Consider the following 16850-nt stretch of genomic DNA (forward strand, 5'->3'; position numbering starts at 1 on the left):
TCAAATGATTAGGAAATTACGGGTTTGGTGATTTAACTTGTTTTAATTATGTTACTTTCCAATTAGAATGATTAGATCAGATTAGAGTAGATTTAAAATGACTTTCCAATGTCTTAAAACGTATCATTTATCCAGGGGTCTAACTAACATTCTTTATTTTTGAGGTCAAACTAAGTATGTAGATTTTTTATTATTCCAGTTTATGTGTTGACACAGTTTGTTGCATTTTAAGACGCATTTAAAGTTTGATTTAATAGAATTATTAAAAAAAACTCTCAAAAATTGAAAAAAAGGTGCTGCGTTTGTGATAGCCCATGGTAAACGTATAGGAAAAATGTGAGCCAATGGGGAGATGGGAAGTATTACCCGGAGGTAATTGTAAATCAGTGGACGTAATATTCGAACCATTCTTTACCCGATGAGTTATGATGATGAGCTTTACCCGATGAGATAAACTTCGATAAATTGGCAATCCTGTTATGAAATTTCGCAATCGACTTATTTGAGGCCGAATTATGACATTTGAAAGATATTTTGAAATTTCGGATCACTGCCTAGAGTTCTCAAATAGAGATGACTTAAAATTTTAACCAAACCCACAACCAGTTGTTTGTAAGAAGAGGCAAGTAAATACTTCCGTTTTTTAATGTCTTTCCCTCCCTGCTGTTCTCGCAGTCTTCCCAGCATTCTTTCTCGCTTTCCATTCGTCACACACATACATTACTTCCTTCCGGGTTTCTTCCGGTCTGATTTTTTGCTCACCGAACTCAGTTCGTGTCTTTTATCGAACATGATTGTTTTTTTCCTTCTCGCTTCTCTCTAGAGCTGTTCCCGAGTTTAGTTCCTTTCTTGTTTTTTTTTCTTCTCATTTCTCCCTCGTTTCCACACCACCCGAGGAGAAGCACTTCCGAATCGTTTTTGTTCTTCGTTTCCATTACTTCCTCTCTTCCGCTCTCTCTCTCACTATATCTCTGTGTTTGACCTTTTTGTTCCGGTTTGGCCTTCTTTTGCTTTGTCGTTTTGGTCTTCCTCGACATCGTTGTTTGTATATTCCTACACATTTTACTATACGCGCGTTGTGCACACATCATTACGGCGAGCTGGAAGTTTCAGATTTCCCCGATGTTTAACCAACTGGCCCCCACCGCGGTGTGTTTGTTAAGCTGGCAATATCCGAAGTCCGGGACAAATTTGTTTCCGCGCGACCTGGATGTTCTGAAAGTAGGGTAAGCAGACAGTTTTTAGACTGATGAATAACAAATTACTTTGAATATCCGACATTTGTTTTTTTCTCGACGGTCCGTCATGGGTGTACACATTACAGCACTCGGAGAAGAGAGTCCTTCCATGCCTGATACTAGTCCACGTGCGGTGTTCTTTTTGTGCACGTGTATTCCCTCTCGGAACGAAATTCTAGAGAATAATCCAAGAGGTATAAAATATGGACTGCCTTAGCGGTTAAAGTTCACAGGAAATTTAAGTTTGGCACGCGAAGTCAAAGGGTAGACTTCGACGAAATTAGTCGTTACATATGTCAAAGCTGAAGTTTCGAGGAAATTTAATTTAAATTGATTTTATTTAACCAAAAATAAAAAAAAGATTGTAGAATGAGGTTTTAGAATTTGCTGCTTTCTTTAATTTATAATTAGGCTTACAAAAACTTGAGTTCAGCCATCTGTAAATACACAGTAAAAAATAATGTAAATTTGGAAGGTTAAATATTACCTCTTTTATGATGTAATTTTACCTCAATTTAGACTGAAAAAGTGACATTACACCAGAAAAGAGGTAAAATTACACATTTTTTCTGACATAAAAGATGTACCCCTTCCCAGATGTAATATTACCATGATTTTTTTTTCTGTGTGGATTAGATTATAATTGATTATACCTACAACTTTTCTGCATATTATCAATGCATGGAAAGCACAACTAAAGATCTGCTAAATCACGTAAAATTTGAATTAGAACAATTTGCTCCATCTACAATTTTGAACTTGTATGCGATAGTCCCAAACCGCCTTTATTCTTCATACTTTGGAGAACCATAATCAGCTGGCTGATAAGCTTCAAAAACAATGGCCATCATCTACACACCCGGATACCTTTCGAATAGCTGACGACGATCCATACCTCGATATCCGGCTAAACGACCCGCTGCCATACCTGCAGGTACTTTACGACCTGCTCTCGAGAGCAAAATGATCGCCGAGGCATTTAGCAGTCATTAACGTACAGTCGTGTACTATCTGGCCCGGATTCCCCGGACTCACCGGATGATGGTCATTAATTGTTATCGTCCATCAATCTTTCACCTACTTCTACCTATCTACTTGTGTGTGGGTCCTCCGAGTGACACTCCGTCGATCCATCAATCTTGCTGCAAGAAGGGCCCGTACCTACTTATTAGAGGGTAAAACAGCCAGGCCGTAATAGCGCAGACATCCTTTTGTGTCATCTGGTGCGCACAGGTCTCGTTGGGTGCATCCTCTCTCTGTGTCATGATCATCATCGTCGTGAAAGCTGCTCAATAGAGTACCACCTCTTGAGAGTCACCACCTTTTTTTATTGCGAATAATGAAGGGCTTCTCCGGCTGAGCACACACACACGTACACTTTCCTCTTGAGCCGCTCATGTAGAGGGAGAAAATATTGTGAATGCCAAATGAAGGGTTAAGGAACGGCTTCCGAACGGTTCTTAGTTTTTTTTCAAGTTTGATCAAGTGGCAATGTCCTCCCGAAATTGAGATTTGCAAGCAGGGGTTCTCAGAAATCCTAATAAAATGCAAGGCTCAGTTCGGTCAGATTTTTAAATATTTTCTAACTATTGAATAATTTTGAAACATTTTTCACAATATTCAAATCAATCCTAAAGTTTTATTCGATAACATCCTATTAAAAATAGGAAACCCCATAGCTGATGAGACCTTTCTTTAAAAAAAAACTAGAAATTTAATGTCTTTTTAAGAATGAAAAAGCTTCAAAGACATTAATTAGATTCCTAATACATGTAGATCAGGGGTGCTTGAAGTTTTTGGAGGCCTGACCAAATTTGAAGCTCAAATTAGCTTGCGGGTCAAATTTACAAAGAAAGGTTATTAAAAAAAATGTTATTTTATTTAAAAGATTTAATTTCTGTTATTTAAAAAAATCTATTCAAAAAAATAGAAACCACAAAATAACGGTTTTCTATCGGTATTGTTGATTTCATTGGTTCAGGTACAGTCATCCCACATTTTCGGAACACCCACAAATTCGGAACACTTTTGTGGTAATTTGTCAATAGGATGCAAAATGCAACTTTTTTGTCGTCCCTGCTATTTTTAAGGACCTTTATGTGGACATTCTCTTGCCATTTCACTAGTAAAAATAGTACTTTTTGAACAAAAAACCTAATTTCAAGACTATTTTATCTAGAGCAGCAAAACACTGCCTCCAAATTGCCTGTTCCATGATTGTGGGATTAGGGTGTAGTATCAAAATCAATTTTCCAGCACAGCACTTTTTCAGTTCCTTTTGGGGTTCTAAACAACTCCCCAAAGTTTGGGACCGATTGGTTTAGTCCTCACTTTGCGCTAAACGATTCAATTTTCCATATAAATTTGTATGGGGAAAACCATTTTTTAGATTATGATATTTATCAAATCCACGTTTCATGCTATATCGAAACTGGACTCATATTCGGATGCTCTGGAATGTGCTCTACAACTTTGCCGAAGAGAGAATGGTGCTAACTTACTCCTGAAAGAAGATATAGCGTACTCAAAACTCGTCTAAAACGTGATTTTCGAGCGAAAAACACGTTTTAGACGAGTTTTGAACACGCTGTATCTTTTTTTAGGGACAAGCTAGCACCATACTCTCTTCGGGAAAGTTGTAGAGGACATTCCAGAGCATCCGAATATGAGTCCGGTTTTGATATAGCATGAAACGTGGATTTGATAAATATCAAAATCCAAAAAAATGGTTTTCTCCATACAAATTTATATGGAAAATTGAATCGCTTTGCGCAAAGTGAGGACTAAACCAATCGGTCCCAAACTTTGGGGAGTTGTTTAGGACCCCAAAAGGAACTAAAAAAGTGCTGTGCTCACTAAATTTAAACAACTTTATTTTTTTCCATACAACCATATTACACCCTATTGTGGGATGTTATTATGCCTCCCACAATTGAGGAACACCTGAATTTAATTGATATTTTCACAAAAAAGTTATCAGACCATGTTTAAAACATTACTAAGCTTGAGTTTCATTGGTTTCAGAGTGGGAAGTCATTTTTTTGTAAAAAAAATATGTAACAACCCTGGAGAGAAAAAAAAGTTTGTTTACATCGTAAGAAAAAAGTGTTCCGAATTTGTGGATTTCAAGGGTCAATGTTTTTCTTTAAAAACTTTATATAAAAGGTAAAAATGTACAGCAAGTCTATACATCAATCGAAAGATCGCAAGAAAAGCTTTCACATGAAGGAAAATGCAAATCATTACGTTCAATTATCGATTTTGTATGATTTGTTGAACATTGGCAGATCTGTAAACTGTTCCGAATATGAGGGACGACTGTATTACATGTTCATTTAAGTGCGTAATTTTATCTATAAGTTAAGTGTGGCTAATGAAAAATCGTTGAGAGCCAGAATTTCAACATTTATTTCATCGAAAATTCACTAAAATTCAAATCATTTTTGATAAACCCAAACAAATTATTATAAATGCAAAGAAATGCAATTTTAATTAACTTCAGCTGATTGCACTTAAATTTATTTTTTTTTTTGAAGTATTGAAGTTTATTGAATATATATTTTTGCTCCTGGTTTTTTGAGCCATTTTTTTAAATGGGGGAGGGGTGGGTTGATCGACGAAAGCTTTGTAAAATATTTGCAACAAACTTGATCCTCTGATTTCCACATTTTGTCTGCCTGAATCAGTTGGTAGTCAATCAGATTCGTTATTTAACTGTAATGAGTTAGAATCCCGAAGGAACTGCAATGTATGTTTGAGGGTCAGTTCGTAAAAGGGTCATTATGACTTGCAAATTAATAAAGAAAACTTATATTTTTGCAACTATAACAGAATTCTACCTATGCCAAACTGAACTTTTTTGACATAGGACTATGTCTTTACTTACTATATTGGGGGGCCAGTTCAGAAATTCGATCCAAAGCGTCACTTTTAAGCGTTAAAAAAGGGGACATTTTGAACGCTTATATCTTTTTTCCCTGTGAATCAATCCAGATGGTTGGACCACCAATCGAAAGAGGAAGACTTCAGCTATTGTTTAACTACATAGATAGTCTGACTAAACATAGTTAAAGCACTTAAAACATGCAATCAAAATGAGTAATTTTTCAGTACAAATCGGACAAATGACCAATCAGAGCGAGCGTATGCATTCGAGACCGCGCCCCTTTTGTGCCGTTCTCCGGCTGTGCCGCTATTTAAGCAGAAAATTTCGCAAAAGCAAGTCACTTTGGAACGAGCACTTGAACTGTGCACGTCGGGCCGGCGCGGAGCAGCAGCAGCAGCGGCCAATAGAAGAAGAGGACCAGCAACCAGAAGGAAGAACCACCGGCAGCAGAAGGAGGAAATTCGAGCGAAGCGGACGGCGTGGAAGTCGCTATGATGCGGCGGTTCTCATGAAAAATGGCCAATTCGACAGTGGTGGCCACAACCTGGAGTGGCCGGTGCCCTCAAAGAAGGTTCCCCCGGGGCCTGGGGGGACATTTACAGAAACATACGAGTTGTGGCAATATGGGTATCAACATTCATGGTTTTTGATACTGAACATAATAATGGCCATTTCGACAGTAGTGGCCACAACCTGGAGTGGCCGGTGCCCTCAAAGAAGGTTCATTTACAGAAACATATACATTTACAGAAACATATGAGTTGTGGCAATATGGGTATCAAAATTCATGGTTTTTTTATACTGAACATAATAATGGCCATTTTGACAGTAGTGGCCACAACCTGGAGTGGCCGGTGCCCTCAAAGAAGGTTCCTCCGGGGCCTGGGGGGACATTTACAGAAACATACGAGTTGTGGCAATATGGGTATCAAAATTCATGGTTTTTTATACTGAACATAATAATGGCCATTTCGACAGTAGTGGCCACAACCTGGAGTGGCCGGTGCCCTCAAAGAAGGTTCCCCCGGGGCCTGGGGGGACATTTACAGAAACATACGAGTTGTGGCAATATGGGTATCAAAATTCATGGTTTTTGATACTGAACATAATAATGGCCATTTTGACAGTAGTGGCCACAACCTGGAGTGGCCGGTGCCCTCAAAGAAGGTTCCCCCGGGGCCTGGGGGGACATTTACAGAAACATACGAGTTGTGGCAATATGGGTATCAAAATTCATGGTTTTTGATACTGAACATAATGGCCATTTTGACAGTAGTGGCCACAACCTGGAGTGGCCGGTGCCCTCAAAGAAGGTTCCCCCGGGGCCTGGGGGGACATTTACAGAAACATACGAGTTGTGGCAATATGGGTATCAAAATTCATGTTTTTTTATACTGAACATAATAATGGCCATTTCGACAGTAGTGGCCACAACCTGGAGTGGCCGGTGCCCTCAAAGAAGGTTCCCCCGGGGCCTGGGGGGACATTTACAGAAACATACGAGTTGTGGCAATATGGGTATCAAAATTCATGGTTTTTTATACTGAACATAATAATGGCCATTTCGACAGTAGTGGCCACAACCTGGAGTGGCCGGTGCCCTCAAAGAAGGTTCCCCCGGGGCCTGGGGGGACATTTACAGAAACATACGAGTTGTGGCAATATGGGTATCAAAATTCATGGTTTTTGATACTGAACATAATAATGGCCATTTCGACAGTAGTGGCCACAACCTGGAGTGGCCGGTGCCCTCAAAGAAGGTTCTCCCGGGGCCTGGGGGGACATTTACAGAAACATACGAGTTGTGGCAATATGGGTATCAAAATTCATGGTTTTTGATACTGAACATAATAATGGCCATTTCGACAGTAGTGGCCACAACCTGGAGTGGCCGGTGCCCTCAAAGAAGGTTCCCCCGGGGCCTGGGGGGACATTTACAGAAACATACGAGTTGTGGCAATATGGGTATCAAAATTCATGGTTTTTGATACTGAACATAATAATGGCCATTTTGACAGTAGTGGCCACAACCTGGAGTGGCCGGTGCCCTCAAAGAAGGTTCCCCCGGGGCCTGGGGGGACATTTACAGAAACATACGAGTTGTGGCAATATGGGTATCAAAATTCATGGTTTTTGATACTGAACATAATAATGGCCATTTCGACAGTAGTGGCCACAACCTGGAGTGGCCGGTGCCCTCAAAGAAGGTTCTCCCGGGGCCTGGGGGGACATTTACAGAAACATACGAGTTGTGGCAATATGGGTATCAAAATTCATGGTTTTTGATACTGAACATAATAATGGCCATTTCGACAGTAGTGGCCACAACCTGGAGTGGCCGGTGCCCTCAAAGAAGGTTCTCCCGGGGCCTGGGGGGACATTTACAGAAACATACGAGTTGTGGCAATATGGGTATCAAAATTCATGGTTTTTGATACTGAACATAATAATGGCCATTTTGACAGTAGTGGCCACAACCTGGAGTGGCCGGTGCCCTCAAAGAAGGTTCCTCCGGGGCCTGGGGGGACATTTACAGAAACATACGAGTTGTGGCAATATGGGTATCAAAATTCATGGTTTTTGATACTGAACATAATAATGGCCATTTTGACAGTAGTGGACACAACCTGGAGTGGCCGGTGCCCTCAAAGAAGGTTCCCCCGGGGCCTGGGGGGACATTTACAGAAACATACGAGTTGTGGCAATATGGGTATCAAAATTCATGGTTTTTGATACTGAACATAATAATGGCCATTTTGACAGTAGTGGCCACAACCTGGAGTGGCCGGTGCCCTCAAAGAAGGTTCCTCCGGGGCCTGGGGGGACATTTACAGAAACATACGAGTTGTGGCAATATGGGTATCAAAATTCATGGTTTTTGATACTGAACATGAAAATTGACATTTCGACCGTAGTGGCCACAACCTGGAGTTGCCGGGGCCCTCATAGAAGGTTCACCTTGGGAGAACATTTATGACAATTTTGCCGACAAATCTATGAAACAAAATAAAATAATCTTATTTCAGATTTCACTAGCAATCCAAAAACACATTCAAATTGTTTGGTCCTATGTCTTTCGGTTATGTCTCTGACATACCATCTTGAACTTTTTTTTAAATATTTCCAAAATTGTTTGGTGAAAGTTTTGACGATATTTACTAGTTTCACTGAAATTGAAACGTGTGAAATTGGTTAACGGGCTATTTTACATGATCATTCAAAATGGGTCCGCGGGCAACAAAATATCACCTCGCGGGTCACACTTTGGTCACCCCTGATGTAGATGATGGCATGCCTATAAAACAGTTTTTTACAATAATTTCCATGAATCTTTTGTTTGACCAAGTTTATAAAAAATAATTATAGCAGTATACCTAAATCAATAACAAAGTTGATTGGATGTCAATGGAATTCGAAAATAAAGCTTAATTAATGATTATGACCAGCTTTAAATAACGATCTTGATTCATTTTATGAAAATGCTCAGATATTTGAAATACGATTCAAACTGGAGTTTAGCAATAATTTTCTTGTGTGAAATTTTCTGACCCTTTCAAAAAAAATATTTTTAAGGAATTTACAATCATGGACACTAAAAAAATGAAAAACCGGATTTTTTTAGTTTAAATTAAACTTTAAGTGGCTTTATCTTGAAAACTTTATTTATTTATGTGTTGTACTTAGTAATATTTTCTTTCGGATAGTTCAAGCTTTCCACAACCGGCTGTCTAGGCATGAACTGTTAATTGTAGTTTATGCAACAAGTTAAAAAAAAGAAGATTTCCACAAGGTTCACTGAGTTAGAAAAATACGACGAGTGCAGAAAATATCAAGTATTGCAACGAGCTCCATAAAACATTTTTTTGCAATTCCGTCGTGAAACTACTTACTTTTTCTGTCATTCTTAAACGACGAAATAGCCTACTTTTCTGTACCAAAAATAACAGAATCGAATAGCAACACTTTTCAAAATAAATGCTGAAAAGTTCTACTTTTCAGTACTCAAATGGGTGCTGAAAAGTTGAACTTTTCAGCAATTGTTTCGGAAAGTAATTTAAACGATTTAAACGATTTATTGACAAAATACATGAAAATTTGACATAAAATTTCACTCAGTGTGTGTTTTTTGGAAATGCAAAAAATGTTGTATGGAACTCGTTGCAAAACTTGATTTTTTCAGCACTCTTCGTATTTATCCAACTCGGTGAACCTCGTTGAATAAATGTACGACTCGTGCTGAAAAAATCCTCTTTTTGCAACTTGTTGCATAAACTACTATTTTGCAACTCCGGAAAACACCATTTGAGTGGAATTTTAAGTCATGTATTTTGTCAATAAACCGTTAAAATAAAATAAAATCTAAAAGAACTACTTTTCGAAGCAAGTGCAGAAAAGTTAAACTTTTCAGCATCCATTTCCCTGCTGAAAATTAGAACTATTCAGCATTTATTTTGAAAAGTGTTATTTTTGTTACAGGCTTTTTCGTCGTTCAAGAATGTCAGGAAAAGTAAGTAGACTGTTTTCAACATAACTTTTGAAGTACACAGTAAAAAATAATAAATAAATTTGGAAGGTGTAATTTTGGATCGTTGAATATTATTGCGCGTATTTCCGAGAAAGACACGCGGCAAACCAGCCTCGAAACGACGCGCCGCACTTTCGGCTGTCAAATCCCATACTGCGCGTTTTGTTTTTGTTGATCTTCTTCTTCGAATCGCCTGGCATTGTTGCCAGGTATGTTTTATATTGCACCAAAAGTGCAAAATCGCTGGCAACAATGTCTATGGCATATTCTGAAAAGCCGCGCGGCGTGTTCCTTTGAAAGAAACGGACAATACCTCTTTTATGATGTAATTTTACGTCAATTTAGACTTGAAATGTACATTACAACGAAAAGGTGAAAAAATTACACATTTTCAGAGGTAAAATAACACATTTTTTCTGACATAAAAGAAGTTCTTTTTCCCAGATGTAATACTTAACTAAGCACTGTCAACCAGGCTCATGCTCATGTTAAACTTTTGAAGTACTTAACTAAGCATGAGAATTTAAAGATTTATAAATAATAAACATAAAAATTTAAATTGCAAGCCAGATTTTAATTATTTCAATTAATAGCATTTAAATCTGGATTCAGAAAGCTGTTACCAAATCCATCATTTACAGTCATTGTTTCAAGAAAAATGACATTGAAGAAAATATTTTTATTTCCTGAAAAAACTTTTTGCGATACTTCGATCGGTTTTGTTCCAGTTTAATTATCTTAATTGAAAGTGCACTAACATCGGATCGGGAAGCAAAACGTCGGTCCTGGCCTTGGGTACTCTCCCTATTCAAGCCTTTGGACTCCTAGGTTCGCAGAAACTTGCAATAGAGACCACAAAAGGTTCGTTAAAGTGGATAGTTTGATTTTTGGATAAAAAAAATATCTCAAGTTGAGAACCCCTGCTTTATGGCAAAGAAAAAGAGTTAAGGGAACACCATTGAGAGAATGCTTTCCACCCGTAATACGATCCTTGCACACACGCATCAGTTATCTAACGTACGTTCTTTTTCAAATATTCCTTATACTCTTCTCTTCTCCACTTACAGTTATGGAATGAGGATAAAGGTCCCGAAGCAAAAGGATAAAATGACACCGGGCCAGCAGCAGCTGCAAAGCACCGAGGATGCATCCCACCACCAACAGCACCAGCAGATTCCGAACATTGCCGGGACGATCGGCACGTCGGACAAGCACCAGCACCACCACAACCAACACTCCCAGTTCCTGCACGGCAGCAGCCCTCACCTGCACCAGTTCAGCCACCTCCAGCATCTTCACAACCAGCACCACCAGCACCATCATCTACCTCAGCTGCACCCGCTCTCGTCGTCGGTGACCGGCGGAAGTACCGGGCTGCTAACCGTCGGCGGTCCGAACGGGTCGGCACCGTCCACGTTGACCAGCGGCAACAAGCTACCCGCCAAAACGTCCCCCATCGGACCGTCCCCGTTCCGGCAGCTGCTTCCGGTCGCCCTGTGCATCATCTCGTTCGCGACGGTGCTGAGCGTGCTGATCATCTACATGGACACTACCGGTGAGTACCAGCAGCAGTCGTCAGTTGGTGGGGGGTCATTAAAACATTCCAAGCATTCCGCAAGTGAAGAAGGGGGAGGGTAATTCTCGCGCGGACCAATTTTCCTCCAAATTATACCCCGGACCACATGCCACGGATTGGATGGGGTTTGCGGGGGGAGGGGGCACGATTCTAGGTGGAAGGAGTGGGGTAGGGGGGAAGAAAATGAGATTTAATTTGGTTAAGTGTAATGGCAAAAGGTACCTGGCGGTATACCGCGACTCGCTGGACTGACTGGCCATCGGTGAGTTCCAAGAACTGAACGGTTTCATGATGGCATGAAGCTTGTGGCCGGCGTGGTTTATGGAATTGGAATGTTTTTTTTTTTGCATTTTGAGATGCGTTGTTTTGAAGTTATTCTATAAAAAATTTCAAATGACTATCGATTTCATGTACTGAGGTGATATTTATAAGATTTCAATATATATTTTTTATACTTTTTTCGAACTCAAAATGCTTATCTCAAGATTTGTTTGTTAAAACATGTACAAACCGTACAAACAAGAGTTGGTCACTAATGCAATGTCCCTGCACTATGTTTGCAAAAAGTTGTTGTTAATCACAGTTTGCAAAATATGTATCGCTGAAAATTCATCTGTTTTTTTTTTAAATAAATATTATATTTTTTTCTATTGAATCTTTTTGATCTTTAAGAAGATTGAGAAAGTTTGACAAATTTTCACACAAGCAACACAGCCGGAATTAGTCGAGCTTTCATTGAAATTTACTGAATAAACAGTTTACAACATGTGAAGAAGACTGAACAATCTTTTAGTTTTTCCTCATAAAGCCGTTGCTAATATTTTTAAAATCTATGCTGCCACCCTTTTCAAAATCGGAAAAAATCAGGGGGCAAAAAAATTTTATACAGTAAACACTCGATTATCTGAAGCACCGATTATCCGAAATTTCGAATATCCGAAGGTTTGAACGGAGTTCGGATAATCAAACCACGAACAAAAACAAATTTAAATAAAATTATTATCATCGCCATTTTGGACGCCATCTTGGATTTTAAAATAATCCAAATTTCTAAGCGTAGTTTAGGGATCACTTTAAAGCTCAACAGTTAGAAATATGCCATCTAATTTTTTTTTTGCAATTCTGTCGAGAAACTGAAAGAAGTTCTACTTTTCAGCACTGAAATTATTGCTGAAAAGTTGAACTTTTTAGCACTAGTGCAGCGGTTCTCAACCTGGGGTACATGTACCCCTAGGGGTACCACGAGCACTCTAAGGGGGTACCGGGAGACAAACCCCGTAATGGTGGACATTCAAACATAATATTTGAGAGAAAAAAATTACAAACAGATTTGAAGCAAAAAAATAATACCATATTTAAAGTGCAGTGAATTACGGGCGAATTGTTTTTGACCAATCAGAAAATGTTCAAAACATATTGAGTGATAAAAAAATAATTTGCACTTGTTAAGAAATTTTAAGAAATTGAAATAAAGTGTACGGTTTTAGAATATTTTTTTCTACAAATATTCGTTTCAAATTTGTAAATTGTGCCTGCTGCCACTGGGTGACTCACCACACATAACCTTCGGACGTCTAGAAATGAGCAGAAACTTGCAACAGAGACCACAAAAGACCCGGGGGTCGTTAAAGTGGATTGCTTTGCTTTTTTTTGCCAGCTGCCATTTATTTAAAACATACAAAATGTTGAAAAAAAAATATGTTTCATATTTTGAATATTGTAAATTCGACCTTTCTTTGCTCAAATATTACACAGCAAAAAATCCGATGGTAAAATCGCATGCAAAAGCATGCACATCACCTTTGTCAAAATAAACACATAATACTACACACTGCATGTACAATATTTGCAAACACAAAAAAAAAGTTGCAACCGCCGAGATTCAAACCCAACACCAATAGTAAGGACTGGCGCCTTAGCCCACTTGGCCATCAGACCGATGAAAAGCTAAAGGATAAACGCATATATATGCTTGACAATTCGGTCAAGTAGGTTTCCCATACTGATGGGCTACATATTTCAGGGTGTAAAATTACATAAAATTGCATAAAATAATGCAACATTTATTTTACCGCCCTGATACATGCAGCTGGATTTCTTCATTTTTAGCTCATTTTTAGCTTAGATTTTTTTGTGATTGTTATATCTTGGAAATTATGGATCTCATTTCAAATGGTACGAAAACAACAACACAGTGAATATAGTTCTAAATTTAAAGATCAAGGCTTTTCCTTCAAATTGTCACACAAAATACACTCTTCTTATATTTTTTCGTGACCTGTACTCAGCAACAAAAGAATGGATAAAAAAATGTTCAAAAAAAAGCAGTAAAGAATTTTCTCAACCATTCGATTTTTAGAGATGAAATATAATATAATAATAATTAAAGTACTATTAAATTGAATAGCATTTATTAATCTGAAATCAAAACAGATTTTGATAATCTTTTAAATGTACAGTGAGTCAAATATTTGTCCGTACCCTCCCCGTACGGAAACTTTTTGTGATGTAAAAGTACATAAAATTCGACTAAAGTACCAAGTTTTATACATCAATCGACGCGGCAGAATGTCCTCTTCAAGATCCTGTCAATGGATTTGAAAAAAAAACTTATTCTGGAAAACTACAAAAATAGTTCACTAAAAATGTTTTAAAAAGAGGTCAAATTATTGTCCGTACTAGTAAAAGTGCAATATCTGATCGATTTAATTGAATTCTTTTATGAAATGTTGTTTCTGTGTCAAATACAAGTACCTCTATCCAGTTTTTGACAACTATGAACTTCTGATATCTTTGTTTAGTAAGTTTATATTAAAAATTGGTTAAAATTTAGTTTTTAAGTTAAACTTATCAAACATTAGTTTATAAACAACTATTTTTATAAAATGTTGATTTCATCTTTTTTACTGACATTTTTCGACCAAAAATACTGTTTCGGAACAAATACGTTAAACAATCCGGATTGTACCGGAACCGGTTTAACCCCCAGAGGAAAATTTTATGGTGGTCAGATAAAGGACAAAAAAAACACCTCTTGCAATTTGAAGCATCCAAATTCGTCCACTACAGCCCGATTACGAATCCCTAGTCTGAAATTTGAAATTTTCACTTTTCGTGCTTAGAATTTGCTTAGAATTTCTATACCGTCCTGGGTCAAAATGTTTTGCTTAGGGAATTAAAAGAAAAAAGATACAATAGCATTGATTTTTTTTTATAATGACTTGAAAAAAGTACTATTGAATTAAATTGCATTTTTAAATCTGAATTTTTAAACAGATTTTAAAAATCTTTTAAATGTATAATTTGGGCAGTTTCAAAAATATCTCTTTTACTCATGTATTTATGGTTTGTATTATGTGTTTACAAAAAGAAGTAGGTTTTTGGTGCCACTGCTTTGGTGGCTTTTCCTGCCTTAAAAAAAGTAAATAAATTCAATTCAAAAACAATTCGTCCGTCATCAAAAATTTAAATTTTAACTCCCGAATAAAAAAATCATGTATTTATGTTTTGTATTATGTGTATACAAAAAGAAGTAGGTTTTTGGAGCCACTGCTTTGGTGGCTTTTCCTGCCTTAAAAAAAAGTGAATAAATTCAATTCAATTCAATTCAAAAACAATTCGTCCGTCATCATACATTTTAACTCCCGAATTAAAAATTCAAAAAAATATATGTATATATGAAATGTCAATGAAAATTTAATTTTCAAAATTGGAATGTAAAAAAACTCATGCAAACGAAAAAATTCATGTATGAACACGAGGGGTACCTGCAGCTCAAGTAACAGAAAAGGGGTACCTAGCCAAGAAAAGGTTGAGAACCGCTGCAATAGTGCATGAGTATGAGCATGGTTGACTGCCAATGAGCTGCGTTCCCTTTGCCAATTATGCACTCAAAAGTTGAACTTTTTAGCACTAGTATCGAAATAGTAGTTTATGCAACAAGCTGAAAAAAAATAATTTTTCAGCACGAGTCGTACATTTTTCCAGCGAGGTTTACCGAGTTGTATAAATACGACGAGTGCTGAAAAAATCAAATTTTGCGACGAGTTGCTTACAATTTTTTTTTGCAATTCCGAAAATCGCTTTTTGAATGACATTTTATGTCAAACATTCCATGTGCTAACTCACCGTTCAATACAAAAAATATTGACAAATGTGGTATTTTTTCCAATGCCTTCAAATAATCTAGTCTGGACTGTAGTTCAAAATTTTTACAGAAGTAAGTGTTCAATTCACTGAAAACAATGTAAAATGATTTTTTTTCATTTTTATCATGATTAAGTTTATAAAAAAATTAAAATTTCTGAATATCAAAAGTATCAGGAAAAAGTTGTAACGACACTTTCTTTTTTCAAAAAGATTTTTTTAGGATGAATAAGAATGGGTCTCGTGGCGCAGGGGTAGCGGCTTCGGCTGCCGATCCCGATGATGCTATGAGACGCGGGTTCGATTCCCGCCTTATCCACTGAGCTTCTATCGGATGGTGAAGTAAAACGTCGGTCCCGGTTTCTCCTGTCTCGTCAGAGGCGCTGGAGCAGAAATCCCACGTTAGAGGAAGGCCATGCCCCGGGGGGCGTAGTGCCAATAGTTTCGTTTCAAGAATGGATACAATCAAAAAAAGGAAAATAATCGAAAAACTTTGTTGCACTGCTTTTTAAAATAAAATCGATTTTTTTTTTAAATCCACGACAAATGTTATTTAAACCAATTCAAAATTTGCATTCTTTGCGAAACCAGCCGATTTTGCGCATTTTTTTTGTATTTTTATTTTGGCTTAAACCACCGGTATGAATCTTCAAGCAATTTCAATGTGGCGACTTGTATCAGAAGAAAGTGAGGCATTTTCCCTAGTTCTCACTTTTCTGTGTTCTGCGTGCACGTCCGCAAAGCACCACCAAGAGGCAAAAGGTAATTACGAATATTTTTGGCACTTTCTTTAAAAAACATGCGGTTTTGCAAAAACAAATGACAAAACTAACTTTTAAATGTAGTTTGATTATCAAACTTGTAAATTGTTGCTGATTTGCTCGAAAATTTGATAAAAAATAATAAGTTTTTTGCAGTACCTCTTTTGGACGGACATTTCTGTTGTCACCTTTTGGTTCCTTGGATTAGCCATGGATAATTTCACAGTGTAATAAACAGCTACCACCACGCGGCGCCACCGTTTTGAAGGAGAAAATGATACAGGTTTTTCAGACGAGTTTCAATCCCCTGCTTAAACTTTGTGGAGGCCTTCCTTATATGATCAAAATAGGCTTTTTGAGTCATTGGTTCATCCTTAAAATTCTCCATGGTACGTTAATATTCAAAAATCTTAATCTTTTGAAGGAATTTTTTGATCGATTTGGTGTCTTCGGCGAAGTTGTGAGTATTTGTGAGGACTGTTCAGAATAAAATTGGGAGATGATTTTTTTTGCCGATTTAAGTTTTTTTTCATGTTTGAATATTTTTTTTATATTTTAGGGTACAAATACTCGCAACTTTTGAGCTACATTGAAGTGTGGCCAAGACTTTTGGCCCCATGTTAGATTTTTTTGAATAAAAAACTTTCTAAAAAAATATGAAATTTTAGCTAAAGAATGTCTGACCATATTTTTTTTTTTATGTACAATCTAATTTAAA

At 37.4% G+C, this 16850-nt stretch overlaps 2 protein-coding genes across 3 annotated transcripts in view; both read left to right on the forward strand.

Moving 5' to 3' along the window:
- LOC120431017 (clavesin-2-like) overlaps window positions 1-16850 on the forward strand; it is a 292456-nt gene that overhangs the window by 120428 nt on the left and 155178 nt on the right. The window lies entirely within an intron of this gene.
- LOC120431313 (protein Star) overlaps window positions 1-16850 on the forward strand; it is a 236535-nt gene that overhangs the window by 23629 nt on the left and 196056 nt on the right. For both annotated transcript variants that reach the window (XM_052709000.1, XM_052708999.1), the window contains exon 2: window positions 10717-11204. In XM_052709000.1, coding sequence (XP_052564960.1) covers window positions 10724-11204 — 481 coding nt within the window. In that variant the 5' untranslated portion in view covers window positions 10717-10723. The remainder of the gene's footprint in view (window positions 1-10716; window positions 11205-16850) is intronic.

This window comes from Culex pipiens, chromosome 2 (assembly GCF_016801865.2).
Source record: "Culex pipiens pallens isolate TS chromosome 2, TS_CPP_V2, whole genome shotgun sequence".
Lineage (NCBI taxonomy): Eukaryota > Metazoa > Arthropoda > Insecta > Diptera > Culicidae > Culex > Culex pipiens.